The 11990-nt window shown below is 32.8% G+C and overlaps 1 protein-coding gene across 2 annotated transcripts; it reads right to left on the bottom strand.

The window, feature by feature from the left end:
* Positions 1 to 3844: 3844 nt before the first annotated feature.
* On the bottom strand, positions 3845 to 9959 carry LOC547474 (decapping 5-like). Of its 2 annotated transcripts, NM_001250069.2 has the most exons (8): positions 9682 to 9943; positions 7439 to 7539; positions 7019 to 7090; positions 5930 to 6940; positions 5186 to 5257; positions 4646 to 4840; positions 4425 to 4535; positions 3845 to 4353 (listed from the first exon to the last, which is right to left on the bottom strand). In NM_001250069.2, exons 1-8 carry the CDS (start codon positions 9827 to 9829, stop codon positions 4201 to 4203), a joined length of 1863 nt encoding a protein of 620 aa, NP_001236998.2. In that variant the 5' UTR covers positions 9830 to 9943; the 3' UTR covers positions 3845 to 4200. The 2 variants fall into 2 exon arrangements, with proteins under 2 accessions (NP_001236998.2, XP_014629848.1); XM_014774362.3 differs by lacking the exon at positions 5186 to 5257 and having other exon boundaries at positions 3940 to 4353; positions 9682 to 9959.
* Between the last annotated feature and the right edge of the window lie 2031 nt (positions 9960 to 11990).

The following is an 11990-nucleotide window of genomic DNA, read 5'->3' as shown; positions in this document are numbered from 1 at the left end:
TTGTATTCAATTAATTCAATCTTACACAGCCATCTAAGAAAGTCAGAAGCATTTTAACAGATTACCAGAATCTTGTAATCGATTGCAGAGACTATTTCTAATATGAGAAGCAATGTAATTGATTACCAAAAGGTTGTAATTGATTAATTCGACAACTCTCACTTAAAATGAGAAGTAAACCTCTTTGAATGAATCTTGACTTGTGTAATTGATTACACACATGTTGTAATCGATTACCAAATTCATAAATTGTTCAATGAACTTCTAATCTTCCAAGGATAACTAATCCAAGCACAAAGGTGATGAAGCTAAGCAAGATTGACATAAACTAAACACTCATGCCTAACTAAACAATCAATACAATGCCACATCTATTAAATTTGGTTTGGCATGAAAAATTATCAAAATAAAAAATAAACTAAAAAGAGATGGAGACTTCAATCTTCAACAATAACTTGCCTCGAGAAAGGAGGAATGCGCCAATTCCAATCAATAAGGAAGTCACTAATAGTTGTGGTAAAGGACTTTCTAATATTTTGCGGAAGTTGCATGGCATCAACTACCACTAGATCGAGAGAGCCACTAATGACTCCAAAAATTAATGCTTTTATTGTCCCGTAACAACCAAGTGGAGTGGATATTGATAGTCTAAAGCTTTCTTTTTATTCCCTCTTCAACGTCAATCGTTTAACATTATTTTGGAATCATGTTGAAGCACTTAACGGATCCAATCAAATTGATTTTCACATGACAACATCCCTTTTAAGTTACTATAAACACTTTCTTATATGTTTGAAAACATTACATTGACACTCTCTCATACCTCATATCTTACACTAACACCCCATAGAAGGGATATGGTTGTAATGGTTAAAAAATAGGTGTTTGTGTAATTACACAACTTCATATGTGATTAGTGTAATTACTCTTTATATTATCACTTAATTATCATGGATGTTAATTCTATAAAATTATTTTTAAAATCATATTTAAAGTAAAAGGACAACTATAATGAGAATGACCATCTTATATCATAATGATTAATCTCAATCGTTAGATTAAAATGAAAGATTTAGATTTAAAATATTTTAAATTCAAATTAAACCTATGTAAACATAACATCTCTAAAAGATTCATCAATAAGAAAATCAAATATCTAATTTATCATGTCCAAATATCTCAAACCTTTTAGATATTAATTTGTTAGTTATGGAATATTTTAATTTGAATTTAAAATATTTTAATCTAAACCTTTCATTTTAATCTAACAATTGAGATTAGTCATTCTCTTTCTCACATAAGATAATAATTCCTTACAAATATGTTTTTTTAAAAGCGAATATTAATAAAAAAAAATGAAATATGTTTCACGAAAACTTTGTGGCACAAAACAACAATTTCCTTTCTATTCTTGTAACAATTGTCCTCTTTAAAGTAATTTCTAATAGTTAATACTAGTATTATAAATGTTCCTTTGGTTTCGACTTTAATCTTCTATTCGTTCAACGTTTGTTTGCATCATGGGCATGGCCACCACTTCAGGTACTTTGTTCTCCTCCTCCTCCTCCTTCTTTAATAGTTAATATGAACAATGTTTATCCCATTTTGCGTTGTTTTTTCTTTCTTTTTTTTACATCATCGAGTTTAGGTTCATTGGTTTTGAAACTCACTTCTTTGCCTTGATAATAGGGTCTAGAAAACATGAAGGAAAATTATTTTATCTTGTTTTTTCATATTGAGTTTAGGTTCATTAGTTTAAAACTACTTTTTCTCTTTTTAATTAACTGATTTTCACATGACAATGTTTATCCCATTTTTCCTTATATCTCAATTGGTTAGTATATGTATGTTTTCTTTAGATCGACAAATATTAATTATTAATTTGTTAGTTTTGTTAACAAAGGGGATCTAACCTATAACTTTTCCCTTCTTTTTTAACCACACAACCAACCTTATATCTCTGTATTGTCGAGGTAGTTAATTCAAGAGACGAAGATAGGAAGAAGGAAACCAACCCTCACATTCCCAAATGTGGAGCTATGGCACATGATGCTAAGTCATGCACAAAAGGATTGCGAAAACACACTACCCCTAATTGTGCTCTCTCAAGTCATGGTCATTGATAGGTACCTATGTAGAGATTGAACTCAAGGGAAGTATGTAACACCCTATTTTTCGTAAAATAAATTAAAAAATATTTTATTTAAAAATAAAATTTTAGGAAAATAATGAGATTTTTATAATTAAATAAATAAGAAGAAATAGTTTTATTAATTAAAATAATGGTTTTAAGGTAAATAAAATAAATATATGTTCTTAGAAAATAAAAAGGATGTTTTACTTATTCATTTGATACGTCTCTACGCTTTCTCTTTCTCTCAAATTCGTTTTTCCTTCTCCCTCTCCCAAAACCCTTTCTTTTTTCTCGCATACACTCAAACCTGTCCAGTAGCACTACGATCTCAGACTCCTTAACTGTTGGATCGTCGTGAAATTTGAACACCAGATTTGGAACTCACTTTTGCACATCCCTACTATTAAGATTTGTGAAATAATATTTGTGGAGAGAGAAATGTCTCTCGCACGGAGACAGTGAAATTGAGGTTTCAATCATTTCTTCTTCTCTCTAACGCTTGGAAACCCTAGTAAAACAATCCGATGAAAAAGTTGAGAAATCTTAGGGAACCACTAGAGACACTGCTATCGCTGTTGAACTACACACGTGAGTCCACTTAGAGGTAAAGGATAAGTTTATCGCAATTGGGGTTAGAATGAACATGTGTAGGGATCCTTAGATGATCAAATTGGAATTTATTTTGGAATGTTTACTGTATTGTAATTCTTCCTTTATGATTATAATTACGAGATTATTGTGTTTGACAGACCAATTAATGCCATATGATTATGTGAAATTATTTGAGGGATTTTACTCCTCATGTTGTGAGAAACAGTTTTGTATAATTTGTTTGTATTTTGGACAAGACTTACTAGATTAGTGTGATAAATTGTTATACTGAAACCATGAAATTGTGATTCAAATTGTGTGTAAAGGATAAATTGAATGTGTGAATAAGTGTGTAGTTAATACTTGAAGTGATATTACTTGTGTTGTGAGTTATAAATTATACAATAACCCGACTGATGTTTACCTTGAGAAAATTATTTATGCACAAGGTGTTAAAAGGAAAGTCTAGGATTCCAAGTTAGGAACCTAAGGTGTTAAATTATAGCGCAATGTGTGATGTGTTAAAAGGAAGGTGTAGGGTTCTAAGTTAGAAACCTGAGGTGTTAAATTGTAGCGCATTGTGTTAAATGTGTTTGAAAATAAGTGTGAGGTCGTGGGTATTGTATAATTCATGAACAATGTCTGCATGCAAAAGTTGTTTTAGGGGTTGGACCTAAATCAGGAAGATGAGGCTCTAACGAATTTTTTGAAATCTAGGCCTTGAAGGTAAAACACTAGGTTTGAGTGCTGCTTTAAGCCTATATTGATCTCATATGATTGAAGCATTTTTGCAAAATAGAGTGACCCTGTCAGGTCACCTTATGACTTCACTTCATGAAAGTGACTTAACATATTCATTGTGAGGTGTGTCTTGTTATATACTCCTAGGTGTTTTGGTGTTGTTTTTCACTGATATGATACCACATTGCATATAAAATTAAGTCCTAGGGTGTCTGTTGCATAATGCTTATGTAATGATCATTATGACTTGTTATGTAATGGTGTGTAATGAATTGTGTGAGTGTGAGGTGTTGTGTTGTACTTGATCTGTTCTAAACACGTGATTAACATGAAGGTGTAGAATGTAATTTTGTGATTAAATAATGAGTGATAAGATGATGCGAATTGTACTAAGTTGAGCTTGTTATACTTATACACCAAAAATTGATGAGCGACTAATAGCTTACATGCATAAACAAAAATCCTGCAATAAATTAGTCTAAACTTCTGCATGTTGATATATGCTAAAAATAAAATGGTGTCCAAACATCTTTCCACCAAACCAAGAGACTTTAGTAGGAGTAACAAGAGGGTAACATAACAGGAAAAAAAATGTCCTACTTATTCTGTGAAACGAACATATAATAGGCAACACAACAATGAAGCATTATCTCTACCATAATTACGATGATTTTAGGGGAAGGCTACCTAGGCTCTTGGTCTCCACCATGTCCATGACTAAACATAACTACCACCTACAAATTCTGACTGGACATGCCACGTCCCCTCCCTCGTCCATTATAGCCATACCCTCCTAATCTTCCATAATAACCACCTCGGGTACGTCCAACACGGCCAGGGCCACGGCCCCTGCGACCACCATGGTGCCTCACAAAATCACCAAACGTCTGCACCACAAATCAGAAAAAGAATTGAACATTGTCCCCTAAATATGAGATCGAAGAAAGATAGGAATTACCTCAGTATCAATCTTGATTTGTTCAGAGTATCTAGTCCTTCCATTCTGTGAAGCATTACCATGCATGTTGGAAGAGAGCGAGTCAAAGAAATCATCCTTGTTATATAGAGGCTGCAAAAACCATGAAAAGCAGAGTCAAAGTTATGACATTAAGACCGAAAACAAAAATACATTTAGGTAAAAACTGAATGCATATCAAGCTGCACACTAGATAACATTACCTTGACCTCAATGTTTGATACATCGTCATTGTCTTCATCTTGGTAATCTTCATCAAAGGCATTTTCTTCCCCATCTTTTTCTTTTGAATGAGACTTACTTTTACCAAGATGACCCCATACTTCATCCTTTTTGAACTTCTCATTCATTGCCATAAAATCAAAATCCTCTGTGAATTTTGTGACTGGGCGCAAACCCTGCAAAGCATTAATTGAATTTTTCATGAACTCAACTGAATGTTACAATCATAATCCCATCAATGGAAGGAAGAAAAATAAAAGCATATTTACAGATATATTTATAATAAGTTTCTTAATGGTCCACCCAACAACTATTAGAAAGGCAAAAATTAAAGCATATTTACAGATATATTTATAATAAGTGAAAAGTGAATTATGAAACACAACCACCCCCTGCCCATCCAAAAGTCCAAACCACCAAACCCTTCTCCAAAAAAGAAAAGATTTAAAACTCCAAATTATCCAATACGTTCTCAAATTCTATTGGTAATTCAGTATAAGCCACAGTAAACTGAACATTACCCCAGTTCCCCTTCCTCTTCCACGTCCTCTATAATTATAGCCATGATGAGTTTGGATAGGAGCTCCACCGGGCTTAAAAAAGTGCAAACAAATGTCAGAAGTCCTTCTCAATCAAAAGAATAGATGGTAAACAAGTTAATATAATAAAACATCCATACTTATGGTCTTGGCTATTAATCACTTAGTGCTAATTTTATTTGATAAAAGCACAAAGCAACAAATTAAGAAACGCTCATCAATCATCACAATTCATGTATGGTAGTTGCCAATTAAAAACCATGAAAACAAGCCAGACCAAATCCTACTTCAATTCTCTACAAAAAAATAAAAGGGGAGAAAAACAGAGAAGCTGATCAGGAGGGAAGAGTTTGTAGACTATCTAAATTACATCAAACTAGCTTTCAAGATAAAAACATCCAAATAAATTTCGTTACTTCATAATCAATTTTACAAAATTAATTGCATTCAAAATCATTCTTTGTAATCAGTAAACACTCATCAAAACACACTTAAATCTAACCAAAATCAATTTTTCCAAATTGAAGATCATCTAAAATCAAGTTTACAAACGCCTGGCCAAACACACTAAACATCTTTGGATAATGAGATTGATCCAGTAAATTTATGAGAATTTGATCTCTCTACCATGTTACTGTATTGTATAAAATCATAAAATCACAAGCAAAACTATAACAAGGGTGTGTCTGCATGCAAGAAACTGATAGATCAAGAGAAGAAGGATACCCTGTAACTGGGTCGTGAAGTTACTGGCAATGGCAATATTGGTGGTTGAGTTTCAGCAAGAACTGGCACAGATGGTTCAGATGATGATGTCGAAGATACCTGAACCACTTCAACATCCTTATGAGGTGCTTGTGAAGGCTGAGCTGAAGAAACTATACTTGGTCCAGGCTGCAATAATCGACCTGGGATTACGAGAGAAGGTGCTGATGTTTCTGAATGGATAGAAGTTGATGATCCCACGACAGCAGGAGAAAACTGGGATACAGTTTGATAGGGCAAGCTTGAACCTGAAATTGCATGCGGTTTGCTGGAGATGGGTGGCACTATAGCATTTATATCTGGACCAGAAATGGTCAGTGATGGCAAGTTAGCAGCTAACATGGCTGCTGAAGTTGAAACAATGGGTGCCTCATTTGTTACTGATACTGGCAAAATTTCAGAAGCAAGTGTTGCAGAAGGTGCGGGAGATAAAGCAGAAGATGAAGGAGATAGAGCGGACGGTGCAGGAGGCAAAGCTGATGGAGCAGGAGCCAAAGCAGAAGGTGCTGGAGGCAAATTAGATGGAGGCAAGGAAGCAGATGTTATACTAGGAATACTAGCACTCGCAGGAAGTAAAGATGATGGTAATTCAGGCAAATTAGAAGATACAGTAGGTAAAGAGGGGGTGATGTTGGGATACTGCATTGGCTGCTGCATAGATGAAGGCATTGATAAACCAGGTGGTGGTTGAAGCAAAGATTGTTGGTGTAATTGAGGAAGCCCATTTGGGGCACCATAATATCCTTGCCAATACATTGGTGGCATACCAAGCCTACCACCATTTGCATTAGGAGCAGACGGAGAAGCTCCCCACGATCCTATGTTCCCTCCAGGTTGATACAAAGGCAAGGGCCCTTGGAAATTTGACCCGGGAAGTCCATGCTGTGTGGTATGAGAGCTAGGATCACTCAAAGACCCACTTACAGCAGAAGGCAAATTTGTAGATGTGGTGACTGGGTGAGGATAGTGAGACTGCATATGCAATTCCATATAATTAGGATGTGATTAATTTAACTGATTCATATTTCAGATAAAAAATTTCTCGTCCACCTGAATAATAGCTGGGTCATTGTTGACTTGTGGAGTAGGCTGGACAGGTGGAGAAGATTTAACCTGTAAATCCTGCAAAAAAAATTAAGACAGATGTCTCAGATGATCTGATTCTTGTATAATATGGGCATAAATCATTCAACATTTCGACACAGATGATCTAAACAAAGTTTTTATTGAGCTATTAAATTAACTCGCAAAAAGCATATAAGAAAATCTGGATCATCCTCCTAATGTTCCATCTCCCACTTTGTATTCCAAGATTCTAGAACCAAGTTGTACCAAAAAAGTTTCTTTACAAAATGTCACACAGTTGACATGCTATTGTTTCTAATGTACACTCAACAAAATCAGGTACAAACAGGTACAAATACATTAACTATTTAGAAAAAGCACTTGTATATATTCCGTGCATGATACCTTGATGTCAGTCCCACGGAAAAGTATATACTCATAAATCTTGTCACCTGGAGGAATTTGTAGGCCATCCTTTTTCCTTCCTTCTGTTCCAAAAGATCGCACTACAAGACAAAAAACAAAAGCATCACTCCACCAATCCAACTCGTGATAGTAAACATCTTTAGGTGGTAAAATTCAAAGCTGCAATAATTCACATGGTTGCATGAAAATCTTGCACATATGAGAGCTAATGATCAACAGTCTTGATCATTTGAAATGTAACCAAACAGCACAGACTTTATTACTAACATTCACCAAAATGTCATTTAGAAGGAATATCTTAGCATATAAATTCAATTTCCTTAAAACACACCCAAATTGTAACTTGTTAATGTACTCCTAAAACATAAGTCGTGTACATTAACGTGTGTTTGTGTGTGTGCATATATTGCTCAACTATAAAAAATGATTGTTATCAATCTCGGATAGTGGTGTGGCGAGGAGTGCCTGACTCCAATACTGCTATGCAGGATAGCAGGATAGGGGATAGCGGGATGACTGCTATTCTGAAATTTTTTGTTACTATTAATTTAGTTTATTATATGTTATTTGTTATTTAGTTTTTTACTACTATGTTTAGTTTCTTAATTATATTACATGTTATCCTTTAAATTTAAGAGAGAGAGAGAAAGAGAATCTAATCTGGATTCAAATAGAGGCCCAAAAGACCAAAACAATAAAAAAGGGAGAAAAAACCGCTTGGGCACATTGGCCCAATTCCCCTAACCCTAATTAGAGATTCAGTTGTAAATGGAAGAGAGTAAAATGCAGACAGCTTCACATAGAGAGAGAGGGAAGAGATCACAGACGGAGAAGGGGATGCCAGGTCGAGAGGGGCTGTGGTGACATATAGCCTAAAGGGACAAGGCGCATCACTCATGGGAGCAGCACTATTATGCCATGATTTCTGCTATTCCAGCAGGAAAAGCATCCGCAACGGTCACAACACTGAGTGCTTTCTATTACAAAATGAAAGGGCAGAACAATCTCTGTGGGAGAGCAGGGAACAGTGAGAGAGTGAACTGAATAGAAATAAATAGAAAAAGTAGAACAGAACATCGAATATAGTGCCAGAGAACAGAGCAAGGTAGGCACCAGGAAGGTGCCAAAAAACATAAAAAATTGCCAGAGATGTCGCCAAAAAATAGTGCGTCATGTTTCAGAGACACAAGGGTGGGTGGGTAACCATTTCAAAAAAGGGTTTTGATTTCAAACCTAGAATTAGGGAAGTGAAATCATGCAAATGTCTCCCAAAATAAACCTTACAAGACACCATATTGTGGGGGTAAACAAGCGTTTCAACCATTAATCAATGCTGCATCCACTAATGCCGCAAATGGCAGCCATTCATGACGCTCCAAGCATGACAGCGAACCACAACGCAACACGCTACATGGAGCGAACCGCAAAGCAACACACTACAACGTTTTAGAGCGAGACACACCACAATGGTTCTAGAGCGCATGATTGCCAAATACAGATATGTATGCCAATTATTATTCTCTCACTAACATTAATAACCCAAACATAATAGGGAATATTACAATTTTCCATTCTTTAATTCAGTGTGGCCTTAGTGTTTGGAAGTTTTGCCATTAATCTATCACCACTGGAGCATTTGAATTCCGCTTCTTTTAGTGTTGCACGTGATTCTAACTGGCTAACGACTTACGGACTTTCTGAGCTTTCAAGTTTGTTATTTGCTACTTGCATTTATCGATCAAGAAGCTTTCCACTAATCCGGTATGCGACAACTGTACAATCCGCAAAAGCAAGCAGCGAATAACAAACTAATATAAGAATCAAACGTAAGTCATTGTCCAAGTGTGAATCACATGCTAAAATTGAAAGGTGCAAAATTTCAGATACCCAACAGAGATAGATTAAAACCACATGACAAACTTAAGAGATATCAGCAAAACATGTAACCCAGATGCTGCAGGGAGAGAAAAAAAACATTAAGGCCCCAAAAACTAACAAAATTCCTTCCATAAGACAGGAATTCACATCCCTGTGACAAACCCACTCTTCAGAATTATATAATAAAAATAACAACATCAATTACAAAGATCAAATTTGTCAGCGAATTCAGAGATCTGAAACCAAAGGAACCAAATTAAACTGAAACTGAACAAAACCCAGAAAGGATTAAGGGAAATTCATTGGAAAAAAAAAAAAAAAACAAGTGGGTAGCAGAAGAATACCGTTTCTGAGGCCAATACTGGACTCTTCGGTGTTGATGTTGTAGAGAATACCTTCGTATCTGATCTCACTCTTAGAGGTCAAGCTTATCAAGCTCCCAATGTACGAATCGGCCGCTGAACTCGATCGAGAAGCGCTCTCAGACGCCATAATCGCAAGCCAACCAGAATAGGGTTTGGGTTTTGGGGCCTCTTGTTTGAAGCCTCTAATCTAATCGGTTTCGAGCTTCAACTGGAGTGCTGGGATGAGAATGAGATTATCACCTACGCTAAACATGGTTTCGATACTAATAAATATTCGAATTATTTTATATTTATTTTCTGATAAAAAAAATATTCGTTCAGTTCTTAATAAAATAACTTTAATTTTGTTCTTGACCCATTTCTTTTTTAATCCCGATAAATTAATGAATTTTTTATGTTTACTTTTTATAAGAGATAAACCATTTGTTATTAGTCTTTTATAACGAGACTAAAAGTAAATGCAAAAAAATTATTAAACAAAATTTGTTAATTCATCAAAAATTAAAAAAATATCAAAAATAAAAAATAAAATTTGTTTTATCATGAAAGGGCATATGTTTCAGTCTTTGATGGTAACTTTTAATATAAATTAGCTTAATTCTCCGTGTGGTGCATTGGGTATTCACATTTTATAATTTATAAAAGTAATTTTTTATATTATTTAAATTTTTAATATATTTTATATAGTTTAGATGTTAATAAATATATGTTAGTAGGTATGTCAATAAATATTTACATATAATTTATACACACTTGTGATGAATTAATTTTTTTTTAAATTATAATATATAATATTCAGTAATTATATACAATAAATTAATATTGATTTAAATTGTTTTATTGAGCAATCAATTAAAATTGTGTATGTATATGTTTCATAATAGTAAAATATATTTGTTTGAGTTGATTTAAATATTACGTATACAAATTTATAAAACACCAAAAATGACTATTTATTAATTGTGTTCAAGGTAAAAACTATTTTTAACAATAATTACTATATTTTAAAATACAGTTGTAATATTTTTCACATTTTTACTTTGATCAACAAAATATATACCATATCAATTTATATGGTTCTTAAATCTATTATATAAAATTTCAAAAAAATAAAATAAATATGAAACCTGAATATTCTAATTTATACAATTCTTATGTACTATAATTGATTTAAGATTCTATTAGAAATAAAATAAAATAAATATAAAATATATATTAATTGAATTATTTGGAAGGAATGAACATGGGAGTACCAGGGATATGAGTGTAGGGGTATGAGTGTATCACCCTATATGTATATGTATATAGAGAGAACATATCTTATGAGAGAAAACATGAGAGTGAGAGAATTAAATTTAGATAATATAATCATACATGTAGGGTTAAAATTTAATGTAATATGACTACTTAAAAAGTCACTATGATTTTTTAAAAACTTACATGAGTTTTTAAGATTAAATCTTAATCGTTCATGTTTGGTTATACGATACAAATTTAATCGTCTCACTTTCATAAAACATATATTCCTTTCACATAGATATTTGTGATCAGGAAATAAAAGAATATTATCTTATGAGTTATGAGTTGAAAATAGGATATGAGTATTTTTATTTGAATTTTAATTATTATTTAACTATAAAAAAGAACATAGATATTTGCAAAAGAATATGATAATTTTTCTTGATTTTTATTGTCATGATTAAATGTCCAAATTTATATGCCTGGAAGCAAAATCTAATGAAGTAAATTTCATATATGTTATAAATTTGTCACATTTTTTTATAAGCACATATGAATTATTTGGTCCATAAAAGGAATATATTTGAACATACTTTGTTATAGTTACTTTTACAACTATTACTTTTATACAAAAAATATTATTTTTTGGGTTAGTGAATTTTAGCTAATAAATTTTTTAGGATAATTTTGTATTCATTGGTGAATATAATCGAATATTCTCTTGATTTGCATAAATCTATGATTATAAAAAAGAATGATCACCCAACTCGATTAGCCCTAATATGGTTATCCTACAAAGCACAAATATAAATATGGATTAGCATAATATATAAATAGAATATGTAATAGTTTAAGAAATATAATTTTTTATACTATCAAATAAAAAAAGAATATTTTGATATAAATTCTCTTTATCTGAATGAAGTTTAATTTTTTCTCTCAAAAAAAAATTAAATGTCATTCATATAAAAATTTTATATATTAAATTTAAATTAAATATTTAAGAGTCTCTTGATAAAAAAAATTATTAATTAAATATGTATAGTAAC

This window comes from Glycine max, chromosome 4 (genome assembly GCF_000004515.6).
Source record: "Glycine max cultivar Williams 82 chromosome 4, Glycine_max_v4.0, whole genome shotgun sequence".
NCBI classification, from domain to species: Eukaryota; Viridiplantae; Streptophyta; class Magnoliopsida; order Fabales; family Fabaceae; genus Glycine; species Glycine max.
The sequence above is the reverse complement of the archived record's forward strand: the minus strand, read 5'-3'. Positions and strand labels throughout refer to the sequence as shown.